This window comes from Euphorbia lathyris, chromosome 3, assembly GCF_963576675.1.
Source record: "Euphorbia lathyris chromosome 3, ddEupLath1.1, whole genome shotgun sequence".
NCBI lineage: Eukaryota > Viridiplantae > Streptophyta > Magnoliopsida > Malpighiales > Euphorbiaceae > Euphorbia > Euphorbia lathyris.
This window is the reverse complement of record NC_088912.1, coordinates 73,385,182-73,403,350: the sequence shown is the minus strand read 5'-3', so window position 1 is coordinate 73,403,350 and position 18,169 is coordinate 73,385,182. Positions and strand designations below refer to the sequence as shown.

The 18,169-nt window shown below is 34.1% G+C and overlaps 2 protein-coding genes across 2 annotated transcripts; both read left to right on the top strand.

The window, feature by feature from the left end:
- The first annotated feature begins 1,149 nt into the window (after positions 1–1,149).
- Positions 1,150–5,603, top strand: LOC136221626 (ent-kaur-16-ene synthase, chloroplastic-like). Its single transcript, XM_066009020.1, has 13 exons — positions 1,150–1,315; positions 1,510–1,553; positions 1,637–1,928; positions 2,023–2,203; positions 2,304–2,512; positions 2,596–2,716; positions 2,961–3,058; positions 3,150–3,483; positions 3,657–3,755; positions 3,850–4,065; positions 4,567–4,708; positions 4,807–5,052; positions 5,126–5,603. Exons 1-13 carry the CDS (start codon positions 1,270–1,272, stop codon positions 5,423–5,425), a joined length of 2,328 nt encoding a protein of 775 aa, XP_065865092.1. The 5' UTR covers positions 1,150–1,269; the 3' UTR covers positions 5,426–5,603.
- Positions 5,604–13,604: 8,001 nt separating this feature from the next.
- Positions 13,605–15,959, top strand: LOC136224317 (cytochrome P450 CYP82D47-like). Its single transcript, XM_066012613.1, has 4 exons — positions 13,605–13,682; positions 13,799–14,045; positions 14,400–15,094; positions 15,177–15,959. Exons 2-4 carry the CDS (start codon positions 13,814–13,816, stop codon positions 15,810–15,812), a joined length of 1,563 nt encoding a protein of 520 aa, XP_065868685.1. The 5' UTR covers positions 13,605–13,682; positions 13,799–13,813; the 3' UTR covers positions 15,813–15,959.
- Positions 15,960–18,169: the final 2,210 nt, after the last annotated feature.

Here is an 18,169-nt window from a genome sequence, read left to right as displayed (position 1 = left end):
AACATAGTCTAGATATGTAGTATGTTGAGTAAGTGGGTTAAATATGTAAACGAGTCTCCCATTTGATCCAATTTTATAATTTTCCCGAGAAAAAATAATAAATAAATAAATTATTTATTTACAAATATTCAAAAAGAATATAATTTTGTAATTTTCTGCAACTTTTTAGAATTTACTAAGTTTTGAAATTTTGTAATTTTCTGCAACTTTTTGTAATTCAAAAAGAAAATTGTTTATATTTTTACAAATATTAATTCAAAAATTATAGTTTTGAAATTCAAAAAGAAATTTTTTATATTTTTACAAATATTAATTAAAAAAAATTTATAATTGTTAAATTTATCAAAAATTCATGTTTTAGTGTGAAAGATTATGATCCTGTTTGGCAATTAGCTGTTAGCTGTTAGATGATAGCTGATTACATTAGCTGTTAGCTGATTACCTTTTTGGATAACTGATTTGATTAACGGATTGTATGAACTTGTTTGGTAAAATTTAGCTGATTGCTAATATTTGTTTATATAAAATGACAAATAAAGATATGATAAATCATTTATTTGGGATTAAATAGTGCTCCATCCATTTCATAATAATTGCCGTTTTGAGGAAAAAATTTTGTTTCAAATTATTTGACGTTTTACACTTTTCAATGAGCATTAAATGTGCTTTTTCCAATTTTGTCCTCATATAATAAGAGGAAAGAAATTTGCAAGAGAAATTTAAAAATTAATTGCAATAGGGTATCAAGTTTTTAAAACTTCAATTTATTTGAATTTTGTTTTCATAATAATAATAATAATAATATTAATACCTGCAATCTAAGTAAAGGAAATTGCTTAATTGGGAATAAAAATATAAATAGTTTATACTTCATTGAAATTATATGTATCATGTCAAAAATTAAGTGAATCCAAAAATTATAGGTATCATGTCAAAAATTAATTGGAATGCCAAAAATTATTATTATTAAACCTTAACTATTAGTTTAAACTTTTAATTCGGTTGGTTTTATGATATGATATGAGCACTTTTAAATCAAGTGGGTAAGAGTTGGAATTAGAAATTAAACACATTAGAATATAGTTTGTTTCTCTTTGACCAGAAACATGGCCAAGTAGAAATATCCAAGTGTGCCAGGAGAGTTTATCATGCATATGCATTCAACATGTTTTCTATTTATACAGAGAGTTTATATATAAATGTTAGTGCAAAACAAAGTTTAACTCATCAATCTCTTCTCTTCTCTCTCTCTCTTGTAATACAATAAAAATGCTACTCTCTCTCTCCACTTCCTCCTTCAAGCATGCTATCACAGGTAATTTTAGATTTCGGTTTTCTCAACAAAAAAAACTTTGATTTTGTTTATAGATCACCGTATTAGAGTGTGACGTGACATGAACGTAGTGCTATTTTAATGAATAAGACCAAAAATATAAATGAAAATATAATTTTCCCTTTTCTAGTGGAATCTATACTAACTCAAAATTATTATTATTATTATGATGACAGATGGGCCTTTGAAATTGAGGAAGAAGGATAATTTACCCTTATTAGTAAGAAGAAAAACTCACTGTTTTTGTTATTATTGTTTAGTTTTTGTCAGTTTGTTTGAGTAACAAGTGTATGTATGTGATAGGACGTTAATGTGAAAAGAATTGGAGATGTAGCCAGGAAAAGTATACCTTTACTTGGTAGTGCTTCTTCCTACGATACTGCTTGGGTGGGGATGGTATCTTCTCCGAATTCATCAGAGCCAGAACCTTTATTTCCAGAATGTCTGAAATGGATAATGGAAAATCAACATCCGGATGGATCATGGGCTCTTTATCCTTCTCATCCCCTTCTTATTAAAAACTCTCTTTCTTCCACTCTTGCCTGCCTACTTTCTTTGCATAAATGGAATTTGGCCCCCCAACTTGTCCATACTGGTACACTTTAAAATTGGACACCTCTAAGTCATTCAAAATTTATTTTTGTGACTATAAACACAGTCATTCTGATATAAATACTTATGGTAAATAGGGCTGGACTTCATCGGCAGTAATCTATGGGCAGCCACAGACACTCGGCAACGATCTCCAATGGGGTTTGACATTATATTTCCAGGCATGATCCACCAAGCCATCGACTTAGGCATCAATCTTCCTTTCAATCACTCTTCAATTCACAACATGCTCTCCAACCCACATCTCCATATCACAAGGCATTAATCAATATTATACCTTTTTAATTACTAATTTGTACTAGTTAACTTAATAATCATTTATCATAATTATTAATTTTTTTTTTTTCTAAAACCGTAGTTTGGAAGAAGGAAAAACAAGCCATCTAGCATATTTTGCAGAGGGATTGAATAGATTAAACGATTGGAATCAACTACTTAAATATCAAAGAACCAACGGTTCACTTTTCAATTCACCATCTACAACTGCTGCTGCTGCTATTCATATTCGTGACGAAAAATGTCTCCATTATTTGAAATCTCTAATCAAACAATTTGATAATGGTGCCGGTATGATCATAATTAGTCCCTTTTTTTTCTTATTAATTAGTATTATTACCTCCAATTAAACTCTCAGATTTTCTTTGTTTCAGTTCCTACTCTTTATCCTCTGGATGTGAATACCAGAATCTCCATAATCGATAGTTTGGAAAAGTTTGGAATTCACAGACATTTCAGCGACGAAATTACAAATCTACTAGACGATACATACAGGTGATACACAAAAGGATTCAATTTTCTCCCATGTTAAAATCAGATCTCATTTTTACGTTTCCATAAAATTCGTCAGTAAATATAAGGAAATTTCGTCCTCCATTGCGTCGGTAAATTTCGTGGCAAATTTGCGTCGGTAAACTTTTAGATTCTATTTTAAAGAAGCTGAGTGAAATAACTTGAAAGTAGCTGAAAACATTATTAGTTCCAATATAAAGATAATTAATTTCTAATTGGGGAACAGATCCTGGATGCAAGGGAATGAAGAAATATTTTTAGATCCTGGAAGTTGTGCAATGGCGTTTCGGCTACTGAGAAAGCATGGTTATGATATTTCTTCAGGTATATATTATCCTGGATTATGACAAAAAATTATTTCACATATTTGATCAATTTATGCAAATTAGTACTCATGGTATAACTTTGGAAACAGATTCCTTGGCAGAGTTTGAGAAAAAAGAGATTTTTTACCATTCATCATCAGCTAATAGTGCACATGAAAGTGATACAAAGTCTATCCTTGAGCTATACAAAGCATCCCAGATGAAAATTTTGCAAAATGAACCTGTTCTTGATAGAATTTATGGTTGGACAAGCATTTTTCTCAGAGATCAGTTAGTGAAAGGGTTAATTGAAAACAAGAGTTTGTATGAAGAGGTTAATTTTGCTTTGGGACATCCTTATGCTAATTTGGATAGACTAGAAATCCGCTCTTACATTGAGAATTACAACCCACATGACGTCCCACTTCTTAAGACATCATACAGGTAACGCCTGAATATTGTTTACTGTTTACTGTTTGTCGTTTGTCGCCTAATAAGTATCAATAACTATTTCTCAATTCAAACAAAACATTCTTATACATATTTTAATCATTTCAATTTAGTATAAATATAGACCTCCATGGTAAAATACTAAAATAACTACTCTGTTTTACTAGGTCTTCCAATATTGATAACAGAGATTTGTTGACAATTGCATCCCGAGATTTTAACATGTGCCAAGCCTTGCATCGTGAGGAACTTGATTATCTTGATAGGTATTATTATTTTGAATCATTACATGTTGACTCTTATAGGAAAAGAAAAGAAAAAGAAATTTGATTTGATAATAATTATTTGTATAAAAAGCAGGTGGGTGAAAGAATACAAATTGGACACTCTAAAGTTTGCAAGGCAGAAGACTGCCTATGGGTTTTTTACGATTGCTGCAATACTTTCGGATCCTCAGCACTCTGATGCTCGAATCTCATGGGCACAAAACACTGGTTTTGTCACGATTGTTGATGATTTCTTTGACTATGACGGTTCAATGGAGGAACTACATAACCTTATTGACCTTCTTCACAAGTACATATTTACTTCTTTCTCTTATTTATTTATTTTTTGATAAAAAAGAAAGAAAACACCAAAAAACGAAAAGAAACTAAGGCGGAACCATCCTAGGAAAGCCAGCTCCCACGGGATCATCAAGCAACAGATTTACTTCTTTCTCTTATTATTATTACTTCCATAAATATTCAATTTTTCACCTAATAATATAAATACAACCCCCCAATCTGTTTTACACTCCTAGATTCATAAATATATTACGAAATTAAGCCAAAAGAAAGGTAATATAAACTTAGTAGGGGTTGGGATAGGGTCATGGAGGGTCACTCAATTCCCGGGGGGAAATAATAATCATAAAACATTTCGACGAAAGTATCTGCCGCTAAACATAAAATATACGTCGTTAATGTCATTATCTACAGAATTGGTTACAGATTTGATGTCACGACGGAATTGGCGACGATAGTTCCCGTTAGCTTAACTCTTAGTTTTAATTTCCTCTTTTATATGAATATACAGATGGGACGATCACTTAACCGTTGGATTCAAGTCTGAAAAAGTGGAGATAATATTTAATGCAATGTATGGCACAATCAATGAACTTGCCGCCAAAGCCAAATTACAACAAGGCCGATGCGTTCGAAGTCACTTAATTAATTTAGTAAGTGATTCCAAAGTAGATTCCTCTAATTTTAATTCCTAATATAAATAATTAAATTACTTTTCTCTAAATTAAAAATATTGATTATGTATATGCAGTGGATATTAGTGACGAAAAATATGCTAAAGGAGGCAGAATGGGCAAGATATAATGTGGTACCTACAATGTACGAGTACTTGGCAGCAGGACATGTAAGTATTGGGTTAGGAGTTGTGCTTCTTATTGCACTTTATTTCATGGGGTCTCAGCTTTCTGAAGATGTTGTAGCAAGTCAAGAATACAATAGTATTTATTTACATGTCAGCATCATTGGCCGACTTCTAAACGACCGCGTCACTGTTAAGGTACGTAAAAGTATAATTATACCCTTAACATTTGTCTGTCGGTCCATTGTTTTAAGACAATGATGTTTTGCAGAGAGAAAGTGCAGAAGGAAAATTGAATGGTGTGAGTTTATTGATGGAACATGGCCGAGGAGATGTTGATGAGGAAACTAGTATGAAGGAAGTAGAAAGACTAATTGAGAGTCATAAGAGAGAATTGTTAAGGTTAGTTGTGAAGAAAAAAGAAGGGAGTGTTGTCCCAAAAGGCTGCAAAGATCTAGCTTGGGGACTTAGCAAGGTTTTGCACCTTGCATATATGGACGATGATGGATTTACATGTCCTGTTAAGATGGTTAATGCTACTAATGCTATTATTAATCAGCCACTCCTTTGAACTCCTTAGCCCTATTTCTTTTCAGCGACGAATCGAGACTTATCTTTCGTGTATATTTTACTTTTTTGTGGTATCAATCTACCAATTGATGTATTTGGAAGAGATTTCAAATTTGTAAAGATCGAAAAAGTATTATATAATCAAAAGTAAATAAGATGTTACGAGATTATGTTCCTCTTATGTGAATTAATTGAACCTTTGAAGAGAAAAGAAATGTGACATAATAAGCATCATTCTGTCTCCTTAGCAGTAGTATCTTCCTTGGGTTCAACCATGAGTGTTTCCAAGGGTTCGAGGGCTTCTTCCTCCTCCAACACATACTTGATCTTTATACTCTAGACCTCATAATTATTTCCATTAAGTTTGAGACCCTTGTTGAGTTCAGCCGCTATAGATTTTTTAGCTGAATCCATTGTTCCATTGATAAGTTTTTCAGTTCAATAGATGCAAGTTATGTACGCAATCTATATCTAACTAATTTAGTTTTCTCAATTAGATATTTGTGCACAGAAATTGTGCATAGAAAACTAAGTTACGAGATGTAACCTGTCTTGTAATGTATTATAAGCATTTTGTTCAAAGTTTAACGTTGACTTTAGATTTATTATACAAGCATTACTAGTTTCATCCATGGATGGGAGTAACTGTTTGAGCAATTAATCATTTATAAAACAATAAATTACTATTCAATAAACCATAATTGAGCTTAAAAGTATAAAAATTTAAGATTCAAAACCATATCATAACTAACATCCAATCATGTGATGCGGAGCATCTCCCTTGAGGATCGAGTCCGGGCGAGGGAAGTTGAAGGAGGAACCAAGCACGGACAATCATGTGAGTAAAGGGGCCAAAAACAGTCACACTCTCCGCTTGACTTAATCTCACGCTCCGCGTGGAGTATGAGTGATGCGGAGGAAGTGACACTTATTGGATCAGCAGCCAATCCATGCTCCGCTTGGGACACTTAAAAAGCCTTGTGGATCAGCCTTGCTCCTTACTCCAACTTCCTCCTATTTATAACTCTGACACTCCCTAATTACAACCTATGTCACTCCCTATTTACAACTATGCCACCCCTTTACCCTTACCCCCAATCTACCCTTATATTTACCCTTTTAATTAATTATGTAATTTGCCCTTTATTATAATTTCCCAACTAGCTTTTGAGATGATATAAATTTATCTTTTTCTCTTTGTAATGTAACTTTTATCAAATACAAAATTATCTTCTTCTTTGTGAAGTTTGTTATGGTTTGTAACCTTCAACAATGTGGGATTTTTTATTTCCTTACTGTTTAGCCATAAAACCCCGGGATTAACTCCTTCTAGTTTGGCTAGAGAAGAACCTCTTTGTTAGTTTACTATTAAAACTAACTCGTCCCGAAATAATCTACATCATCATGTAATAAGAAACTAACTAAACTAACTAATTAAATTAATTCCAGGGATAACCATGTTGCCTTTTTTGCTAAACCTGAAACAGATTGTTTTTTTTTTGTGATGTGTGTTAGGAATTGCAAGAAGAAATGAAGGAAGTTGAAAATATATTCTGAAGCTTTATGCCTTTATTGTTTAATTATCAAAGGAAAAGAAGTGCCTATAAATAGGCTTACAGGGTAAACTAAAAGGCTAAAAACTCTCAACTAATGGAGAGATATTTGAGGAACAACAAATCAGAAAATCAAGGAAGAAATATTCAAACAAATAAAGTTGTTAAAGACTAAGTCATCTGATAAAAATATTTAATCAGATTTGAATTAATTCTCAACACCTCCCCTTAATTCAAACCTACAAACTCCAAGGTAATACCTGAAATAAACATGCTTGTCATGAGGAAGAGACTTAGTAAGGATATCTGCAACTTGCTTCTATGTGTTGCAGTAAAATAAACCAATTTGTCCCTCAGCTACAAGGTCTCTGATGAAGTGAACACGAATGCTTATATGTTTGGTTCTACTGTGGAAAGCTGGATTTTTAGTCATGAAAATTGTTGCTTTATTATCATAGAAAATTTGAGTTGCTTCTCTTTGTTCATGACCAAGTTCTTCAAGAATTCTTCTCATCCATACAGCATGCTGCTGAAGTTGCAGCTACATATTCACTTTCTGAAGATGACAAAGCTGTTGTTGGTTGTTTCTTTGAGCTCCAAGAGATGGAACCTGAACCAAGATTGAATGTATAGCCTGTTTTACTCTTCCGAACATCCAAACACCCAACCCAATCGCTGTCAGTGAAGCCAATCAATTTGAAATTAACAACATGGCTATACCATAAGGCAAAATCAAGTGATCCAGCAATATAGCGCATGACTCTTTTCACTGCTCCAAGATGATGTTTTGATGGAAAATGCATGAACCTGGAAATTACCCCCACCGAATGAGCAATATCTGGTCGAGTGTGAGTTAGATATATCAAACCTCCTACTAAGCTTCTGAAATATCTTGCATCAGCTGCTTCAGTCACATCTTCAAGATGCAATTTCTCATTCAAATTCATTGGTGTAGCAGTAACTTTACAATTGAGCATGTTAAATCTATTGAGAAGATCAGTCGCATATTTATTTTGATGAACAAAAATCCCATTAGCTGCTTGTATCACTTCCAAACCAAGAAAATAATGTAATTCACCCAAATCTTACTTTTCAAATTTGTTCTTCATGCAAACTTTAAATTCTTCAATTAAGAAAGAGGAACCCATAGATAATATCATCTACATAAAGGCAAACAATGAGAAAGCTTTTACCAGCTTTCTTCAAATAAAGTGTAGGCTCATTCTTGCTTCTTTCAAACTCATTCTCTTGGAAATAAGAATCAATCTTGTTGTACCATGCACGTGGGGCTTGCTTTAAGCCATAAAGTGCTTTCTTCAACCTATACACTTTTTTCTTCTTCCCCTTGAACAACAAAGCCTTCCGATTGGGCTACATAAACTTCTTCTTCTAACTCACCATTTAAAAAGGCAGACTTAACATCGAACTGATAAACAGTTAATCTGAGTTGAGCAGTCAAGGCTAGAAGAGTTCTTACCGTTTCAAAACGTGCTACAGGAGAAAAAGTGTCTTCATAGTCGATACCTTGCTACTGTGAGTATCCTTTGACCACTAGTCTCGCCTTATATTTTTGAATTTCTCCATCAGAGTTGTACTTAGTTCTGAACACCCACTTGACTCCAATGGCCTTTTTTCCTTCCGACAGCTTCACCAATTCCTAGGTTGCATTTTTCTTAATTGCCTCCAATTCTTCCTTCATTGCTTTACACCATTCTTCTTTAGCTATAGCTTCTCCAAGTTTGTTGGATCTTCTACCGATAAGGCTTGTGGAGCCTCAAAAATATCTTTCAATGATCTGAATTTTCTTGGTGGAGTTTCTTCATTTGATGAGTTATTTCTGCTTGATTGGGAGGATGTGGAATTTGTTGAGGCTGAATGAATGGAGCTTATTGAGGCTGAATTGATGGAATTATTTGATGAGTTGCTGCTGTTAGAGGATATGGAGGTTGTTGAAGTTGAACTGACAAGTCCAGATGTGTTCTGTGGAGCTTCATTTTCAATTACAACAGCCTTAACACCATTTGATTCTTCATTCCATACCCATCTTTCATCTTCATCAAAAACAACATTCTTGCTAATAATCACTTTGCCACTAATCGGGTTATATAGCCTATATGCTTTAGATTGATCACAGTAACCAATAAAAATGCATTTTGCTGATTTATCATCAAGTTTACTACGATTATGAGAATCAATTAAAGAATAGGCAATACAACCAAATATACATAAGTGGCTTACCGAAGGCCTTCTTCCTCTCCAAGCTTCATATGAGATTTGATTTAGGACAGCTTTTGTTGGAGATAAATTTAGAAGATAGACTGATGTGGCTACTGCTTCTGCCCAAAAAACATTCGGAAGATTTTTTACTGTCAACATGTTTCTTGCCATCTCTACCATCGTGCGGTTCTTACGTTCGGCCACACCGTTTTGTTGTGGTGTATAAGGTGCTGTCAATTTCCTGTGAATGCCATTTTCTTCACAAAATGTAGAGAATTCTTTAGATAAAAACTCACCACCTCGTCGGTTCGAAGAGCCTTAATGAGTGTGCCACTTTGCTTCTCGACATAGGCCTTAAACTTTTTGAAATTGGAGAATGTTTGTGACTTGAGTTCTTGAAAGTACACCCAACTCATACGGCTGTAATCATCAGTAAGAAGCAAAAAATACCGACTCCCGCTAAATGATGCAGTTTTCATTGGACCACATAAGTCTGCATGCACTAATTCAAGAGTTTTAGACGCCCTCCAAGACCTGTCTACAGGAAAAGGACGTTTGCTTTGCTTTCCATAGACACAACCCTCACATAATTCAAGTGAATCAATTTGAGGCAGCCCATTCACCATTTCTTTTTCTCTCAACAATTTCAGCCCCTTGACATTTAAATGCCCATATCTCAAGTGCCAAAGTGTGGATTCATTGTTTTCTTTGACGGCAAGAGCATGACACTCTACACTAGAAATAGCAAGAGGAAATAATTTGTTTCTAGTCATAGAAACATTAGCAACAACCTGACTAGAATTTTTCTTTTTAATTACACATGAATTATCATCAAACAAAAGAGAAAAACCGCTCCCTATTAACTGCCCAACACTCAACAAATTATATGACAAAGAAGGAATGAAATAAACGTCATATAGAAACTTGATATTACATGCCCATTGTTTATTGCCACAGTTCCTTTTCCTTCAACTTGCATCTGCTTATTGTCACTGATTCTCACCTTCAACTTGTAAGAATCATCAAACTCCTTGAATAAAGACTTTTCGTTAGTCATGTGATTGGAACACCCACTATCAAGGCACCAAATATCACTCATGATCTTTGTATCATCATGATAGGCCATGAACAACTTGGCCTCCTCCTCCTTTTCTTCTTCCTGCTCTTCTTGAACAGCATAACTTGCATGCCTTTCTCGATCTCTTTTCCAACATTCAGCTTGAACATGCCCATATTGTTGGCAATAATAACATTGGATATTGCTTCTGTTGGTTTCATGTCCTCTGCCTCGGCCACCTCTTCCACGATAACCTCATCTTCCACGTCCTCCGCTGGACATCTCCATTTTTACATGAAAGGCCTTTTCTTCATCTGGTTCATATTTCTTCAGTCTCACCTCATGGGATTGTAGAGATCCCATTAGTTCATCAAATGTGTAAGTTGCCAAGTCTTTAGACTCTTCTATTGCTGCCACTATATGATTGAACTTTGAATTCAGGCTCCTCAATACCTTTACAACAATAATTTGATCTTTAATTTCCTCTCCATAGGATCTCATTTGATTGACAATAGCATCGACCCTTGTAAGGTAGTCATGTACTGATTCTCCATTCTTCATTTGTAAGGTTTCAAAATCACGACGAAGGGATTGGAGTTTTACCATGATTACCTTCGAGGAGCCTTGGAAGGATGTCTGCAAGGTTGTCCAAGCTTCTTTGACAGTGTTTGCGGCTGATATTTTAGTGAAGATTGAATCATGAACAACCTGCTGAATGAAGAGCAGGGCTTTTGCATCTTTCTTCTTGTTTTCCTTTATCTTTGCATCGTCATCTTCATCAGGGCACCCATTTTCCACTAAATCCCACAAGTCTTAAGATCTGAACAAGGTTTTCATCTTGATGCTCCAGAATTCATAGCAATCTCCTTTGAAAACAGGAATTGATGGGTGGGAAATATTTAGGGTATTGCTGTTTGCCATAAGCACACCCAGTTACAACCTAACGTCGCTCTGATACCACTTTTGTTAGGAATTGCAAGAAGAAATGCAAGAAGTTGAAAATATATTCTGAAGCTTTATGCCTTTATTGCTTAATTATCAAAGGAAAAGAAGTGCCTATAAATAGGCTTACAAGGTAAACTAAAAGGCTAAAAACTCTCAACTAATGGAGAGATATTTGAGGAACAACAAATCAGAAAATCAAGGAAGAAATATTCAAACAAATAAAGCTGTTAAAGACTAAGTCATCTGATAAAAATATTTAATCAGATTTGAATTAATTCTCAACAATGTGTAGGGAGATGACAAAGGGAAACTACTGTTTCTGGTAGCATACTGGATGTGCTGGAATTGGCAGAACTTCTGGATTTTGGGAGAAGGAATGAGATTCCTCTTGATACAGTTAGCTCTATCCTTAACAAATCTGCCGACTCCAGGTAGGCGTTGGAGACCGGGGAAGCCTCCATTCACGGGCCTGTTGGATCTGATGTTCTCGCTGGTTGGCTAAAATTGCGAGCTTGTCGGTTCAAACTGAACTTGGACGGATCTCGGCTGACTAACAGATAGATTATTGCAGGAGATATTATCCAAAATGATGCAGGTCAGAGGGTTGCTCGGTTTCATCATTGGGTTGGGAGTAGTAGCTCCTTTGGAGCTGAAGTTTGGGGGGGTCTATTTGGGTCTTTTTACTGGCGAGGGATTGTAATGCCCGGTTCCTTGCTTTAGAGTCTTACAATTGGGAGCTCATCCTTGATATCCATCGTCTTATGTGCCATGTTTACCATGAGCAGAATCGTCTTGCGGAATTCTTGCCTCTAGCGTTCATGGGTTGGCGCTTGGGTTCGTTAAGCTTATTCATCCCCCGACTATGTTGTTGTAGTTTATTATGATCTAGTTGGTTCTTGTTTCCCGCGGTTTATCCCAGGCTAGTCTTGTTGCTTTGTGTTTTTCTCATAAAAAAAATAAGGGTAAAATTATTATCATTGTAAGCAAATCATTATTTTTATAATATATTTTAAGAACTAGGTTTTATAAATTAGGAGTCTAAGATGTATTTTTTAGGGTTTGAAATCTATGAATTTGAGTCTAGAAGTTATAGATTATGGCATAAAATTATACTTTATTTGTGATATATAGAAAATAGTAACATATTGAAATGTAAAAATTAATTATTTAGGGTATTAGTAATTATATGTAAGTTCATTAAGAATATATATGTATAGTTTGGACCAATAATTATTCTTTATAGATTTGCATTTGAATTAAAACTTAATCCAACCTAACCCGTTGAATACTTAATAGATTGGGATGGCATAAGTTGTTTGTTTGAATGGGTTGTAATTCAAACATAAAAAATTTACTCATTGTAGACCCTAAAACTTACATATAATCAATTACATTTGAAAATGTGAAGTTCAATATATATCATGTATGTACATATCAATTTAATAAAAAAAATAATAATAATAAATCGTAGGTTTTTTATAATCTATATTTAATTGTAGTACATATGTTTTAATTTAGAACAAGTACCCAAATTGATTAAATATATACTTAGTAAATTGTAATATGAACCCAAAAATTGTTACATAACCATGAATAGAAAAAGAAAATATAATATTAAATTATAAATAAAATAAGCAATAATATATTAATATTGATGCTTCTAAAAAAATATTATACTTAATGAGTGAATATATCAGCCACTTAATTTCTGTATAGGTCATTCAAACGTTATAATGCTTGAAATTTATAATTAGAAAAAGTGAAAAAAAAAAACCCTCTGTGATTCCACTCGTTTTCAATAAAAAAAAAATTTAAATTCTGTGGTTCCACTCGTTTTAAACATCCCTCTTTAATAATTTTTTTAAGGTAAAGTTCAAATAAAACACCTGTGGTTTCACTAATTTTCAGATAAAGGATTGTGGTTTACTTTTTGTCAGAACGAGGACTGAGGTTTTCAACTTTAGCAAAATAAGGATTTTTTCGATTGATACTATTAAAATCACCCTTAACAACATCAAAAATGACATATTTTAAGAACTACTAATATTCTAAGCAACTTTAATTCTTCAACTTTTTTTATTTCGAGATTATTTAGATGATGTTTGGTAAAGAGAAAGAAAGTTAATATTTAGAGAGAAAGTTCCAAAAAAGATGATTTTCTAAAATCGAAAATGTAGTTCCATAGAAAATATGACATTGAAAATTTCATTTTCAGGTCGTTAAAGATAGTTTTAATAGTTTTAACACCCTCATTATAATTAACACACTCACTGTAGAAACTAATTAAAGATGGACTAAAAGTAGTCTAATATGGTCAAAGAAGAGTAGCAGTACCAGTGGCGTATATAACATGCCCGAACATCGTTGCTGACTTGTCTAAAAATTTGGTGGACAATTTGGTCATTTAAGCCCACTATCACTCCTATATAATTGTTGCCGTTCCTCTGTCCTATCTACACCCAAACCTCTCGTCCTCGACTCTCAAGGTTACCCTTAACTATGTTTTAATATTCGTTTTGTTATTAAACTTAATCAATTCACAATTTCTTTACTTTATAATTACAAAATCAATTGTGAATTAACAATTAACTTTCATGATTAGGTAGGTGGAGGAAGCATGGATTTGTTTTCCAATCTACTTGCAATTTCAGGGGTTATAGCTCTGCTTTTACTAATTAAGCTATGGAAGAGGCCACATCACAATGAAAAAATGGCAAAGCTAGTTCCAGAAATACCAGGTGGCATACCTATACTTGGCCACATGCATCTTCTTCGAGATAAGCAAAATCTCGGACGAATTTTCGGAGGTTTTGCTGATAAGTATGGTCCCATCTTTTCTGTAAGACTTGGTAAGCATCTATGCTGCACGGAAACTCCTCTTAAATATCATTTTATGCGTTTCCATTTGTGTTTCTTAGCTATGTTTTAACACTACTAGAAAATAGATTTTCCTCACAAATGTTCAAAACTCGACACTAAAACTTCTTGTGATGAAGTTGAAATGCGTCGCAAAAGTGCGGCAATAAATTTATAATGACAAAAGAATTAAATCGCCACAAAAAGATATATTTCGACGCAAATTTCCCCTTATAGAAAATACTCAACTGTCCACTGAAAATGTAACACAAAAAATCATAAGATAAATATTGGTAACTAATGATAACGATATAACTTTTTCTTGTTTCCATTTCCGTGCACCATAGGTAAATGTCGCGCTGTGTTTATAAGCGACAAACCGGGAATCAAAGATTGCTTCATCAATAACGACATAAACATAGCCTCTCGCCCTCCTTCAACTCAAGCGCAGTTCCTCGGCTACGACAATTCATCGTTCGGCTTTGCCCCTTATGGTCGCTTCTGGCGTGACATCCGAAAATTAGCTACAGTTGAACTTCTTTCCGGGAGAAGGATTAAGATGTTGAACTACATTCCAATTTCAGAGCTAAACCACCTAATGAGAGATCTATATAACAATTCCACAGGCAACAATGGCAGTTTCAAGGTCGATATCACTGAATCTTTTCAACGGATGGTCTTAAACACAATTACAAGAATGGTTGCAGGGAAGAGAGTTTTTGATGGAAATCATCTTGCAGAAAAAGCCAAGGGTCGAAATTTAAGTCATATAATAAGGGAACTTCTTGATGTTACAGGGCAAATTGTACCTGGTGATGTTATTCCATTTATAGCTTGGTTGGATATTAAAGGAGTTGTCAAAACTATGAAGAATGTTTGCGACGAAGTTGGTACGCTTGTCGATAAATGGATTGAAGAACATAAGATGAATACCAATAAAAATGAAGATGAAAAGGACTTCATTGATGTTATGTTATCTGAAGTTACTAATTATGAAGAGATGGGCCTTGACCAATCTGCCATTATCAAAGGAACAGCAACGGTAATCATCCTTTTCATTACCTTAACATTAATTTCAGTATTAAGATCTAAATTTGCCTCTGATATTAGTATGTTTGTTGCAGTCAATCATAATTGGAGCTTCAGATACAACAGCAATATCAATAACATGGATTTTATCCAACTTAATGAACCACCCAAAAGTACTAAAACGTTGCCAAGAAGAACTAGATCTCAAAGTTGGGAAGGACAGAATAGTACAAGTTGAAGACATAGAAAAACTAGAGTACCTCTCAGCAGTGATAAAAGAAACACTTAGATTATACCCTGCAGGGCCAATAGGAACACCAAGAATAGTAACCGAAGATTGTTACATGTCAGGATATTTTGTTCCAAAAGGGTGTTACTTGTTTATAAACATATGGAAGGTTCATAGAGACCCAAATCTATGGTCTAATCCTGAGGAATTCAAACCAGAAAGATTTCTGAATGAAAAAGCACATTTGGATATAACAGGGAACAGTTATGAGTACTTACCATTTAGTGCTGGAAGAAGGTCTTGTCCTGGGAATTATTTTGCAATGCATATTATGAATTTGAGCCTTGCTAGATTTCTTCAAGGGTTCAATGTTGCTACTCCGAATAATCAGCCTGTGGATATGACTGAAGGACAAAATATAGTTATGCAGAAGGAGTATAACCTTGAACTTGTTCTTACTCCTCGTCTTGATCCTAAACTTTATGAGCTTGACTGCAACTAAAGGTAGTTGTTACTTTTTATCTGTTCTATGTATAATAAGTTTGGATTGAAGGCACAAAATGTTAGTAGTTTTTGTATCTTAACCCATTTTGATATGCTATATTAATGTCTCAACTTAATAATACTACTTTGTATTTTTCAATTTCAACTTTTATCTTAAGTCTTACTATATACTATAGGAGTTCAGTATGAAATTATAAGTATATTTGGTTGGAGAAATTTATCCATTTTAACATTATGGCCGAACTTCAATTCTTAACGGTATGACCACTTTTTAACATCGGTGGCCACTCAATTTTAACTAACTCCTCAAAATGACCGTTAACGAGCTCAAAATGAAAATATTCAAGAATTAAAGTTGTTCAAAACAACATTTACCATGAAACCACATTTTTTATTTTCCAAAATCACATTTTTTTGAGCTTTCTCTCTCTAAAAATTTACTTTGTCTCTCCTAACCAAACAACACTTAAATGACCTCAAACCGAAAATTTTCAAGAGTTAAAGTTCCTTAGAATATCATTAACTCTTCGAATTTTTTATTTTGAGGTTGTAACGGTCCTTTTGAGGTGTTGAGTGGCCACCGGTGTTAAAAAATGTAAAATTCGGTGGTCATACTGTTAAGATTTGAAATTCACTGGCCATAGTGTTAAAATGGTAAAGTTCAGTGTCCATGGATATAATTTACCCCTATTTGGTTTGGGTGTTATAATTAGTTGTTTCTAGTTGTTGTTAACTCTTCTTGTTTTTTTTTTATTAAAGGCTGGTTAACGAGAAAGCGCAAAAAACAGACATCCCAGTTATACTAGCACCTCTGAAAATCACAGCAAACCCGAACCAATATTATTAAAGGAGCAAAGAAAAGTTACAAAGAACCAAATACAAAAACTCAAAACAAAATCATGTCAAGAGAAGCGGTACAAACCACGCCCCTTAAGATCATGCAAAAAAGTCGAGCAACAAAAATCTGGAATAAAATCTCACCAATATAACTATCAACCATACGACTAAAAGAGGCAAGAGAATCAGCAATTGCATTTCCTTCACGATAAATGTGAGAAATGACAAATTGCACTGAATCAAGTTTTGACAGACAATCAATCCAACTCTGTCGAACCACCCAACGAACACAATACGACTTACTACGCAACAACTGAACCACATAGGTCGAGTCACTCTCTAACCATAGGTGACACCAATCCATGTCAAAAGTTGTATGAATGGCATGAATGACAGCCTTCAACTCGGCTAAAAATGCAAAAGAAACATCAAACAGAAAAGCAAAAACACCAAGAAACGTACCATTAGATGCGATAAGAGTTGTCGCATTTGCGACGAAATGCGACAACAATGGAGAAAATGGAGAAAATTTGTGGAAAATAGAGGAAATTGAAACGATACCATTACAGATGAAGAAAGAGGCAAGACCAACGAGAAAAGTAGGCGTATAAGCTAAAAACATACCATTTCTACGGGAAATTGAACATAATACGTCAATAATCTCAAAAATCGCTAACGATTGGTATCAGAAATTGAAGAAGAAGAAGTTGAACGAAGAAGAAGAAGAAGAAAAAGAAATAGATCGATCGATCGAATAGAACTAAGGGTAATTTTGTCCAAAGTGGTTAAAAGTATCTAATTTGATAAGATGGAAGCAAAGTGGGTTAGATATGTAAATGGTCTCTGTTAGTTGGGCTAGATATTTGTAATTAGCCCTAAGATAATCTTACTAAGCCAACTACCACAATCTAATCTTCCCAATTATGAGAGGCTTATTCAACATGTGTTTAATCAGGTCAGTCTGAAACACCACCACCCCAATTATATAATGTCGCGATTTGGTACAAGAAGAATATAAAGTAAGATAGAGTTCTCTATCGATGATTTTACCTCATTTGCATTCAAAAACCTACTCATATAATAAATTTCTCGCTCGAATCCTTTAGAATTGTTTTGTGCTAATAGACATCTAATGTAATCATGAGTGGTAGAGAGGTAAAGTTTCAGAGGTACACCTGGTCTTGGAGGCATAAGTACAAGAGGTTTGCACAGATACTCTTTGATACTCTAGAAGGCTTGCTGATGCTGGTTCTCCTGTTTGAATTCATCTTCATTCTTTAATGGCAGTAAATCAGAAAATGTCTTAGATTTTCCAGCCAAGTTGGAGATGAACTTATGAATATTTTGCTTAGACGTGCTTGTGAAGGCAAGTGCACCTTAATCGTGTATCAAGTGATAAAATGAAAGTAGAGTATCGTTCCCATAAGGATGGTGACTATGATTACTAATCTTTTTACTTACTATCTATTATTTAAACAATCGAAAGATAGAGTTTGTTGGGTAACCAAATTAAAATTA

Excerpts from the sequence above, each read along its gene's own strand:
- LOC136221626 (XM_066009020.1), top strand. The coding sequence starts at position 1,270 with ATGCTACTCTCTCTCTCCACTTCCTCCTTCAAGCATGCTATCACAG. Across the intron at positions 2,717-2,960 it reads CTACTAGACGATACATACAG|ATCCTGGATGCAAGGGAATG; the intron begins GTGATACACAAA and ends ATTGGGGAACAG. Across the intron at positions 3,059-3,149 it reads TGGTTATGATATTTCTTCAG|ATTCCTTGGCAGAGTTTGAG; the intron begins GTATATATTATC and ends CTTTGGAAACAG.
- LOC136224317 (XM_066012613.1), top strand. The coding sequence starts at position 13,814 with ATGGATTTGTTTTCCAATCTACTTGCAATTTCAGGGGTTATAGCTCTG. Across the intron at positions 14,046-14,399 it reads CATCTTTTCTGTAAGACTTG|GTAAATGTCGCGCTGTGTTT; the intron begins GTAAGCATCTAT and ends CGTGCACCATAG. Across the intron at positions 15,095-15,176 it reads TTATCAAAGGAACAGCAACG|TCAATCATAATTGGAGCTTC; the intron begins GTAATCATCCTT and ends TGTTTGTTGCAG.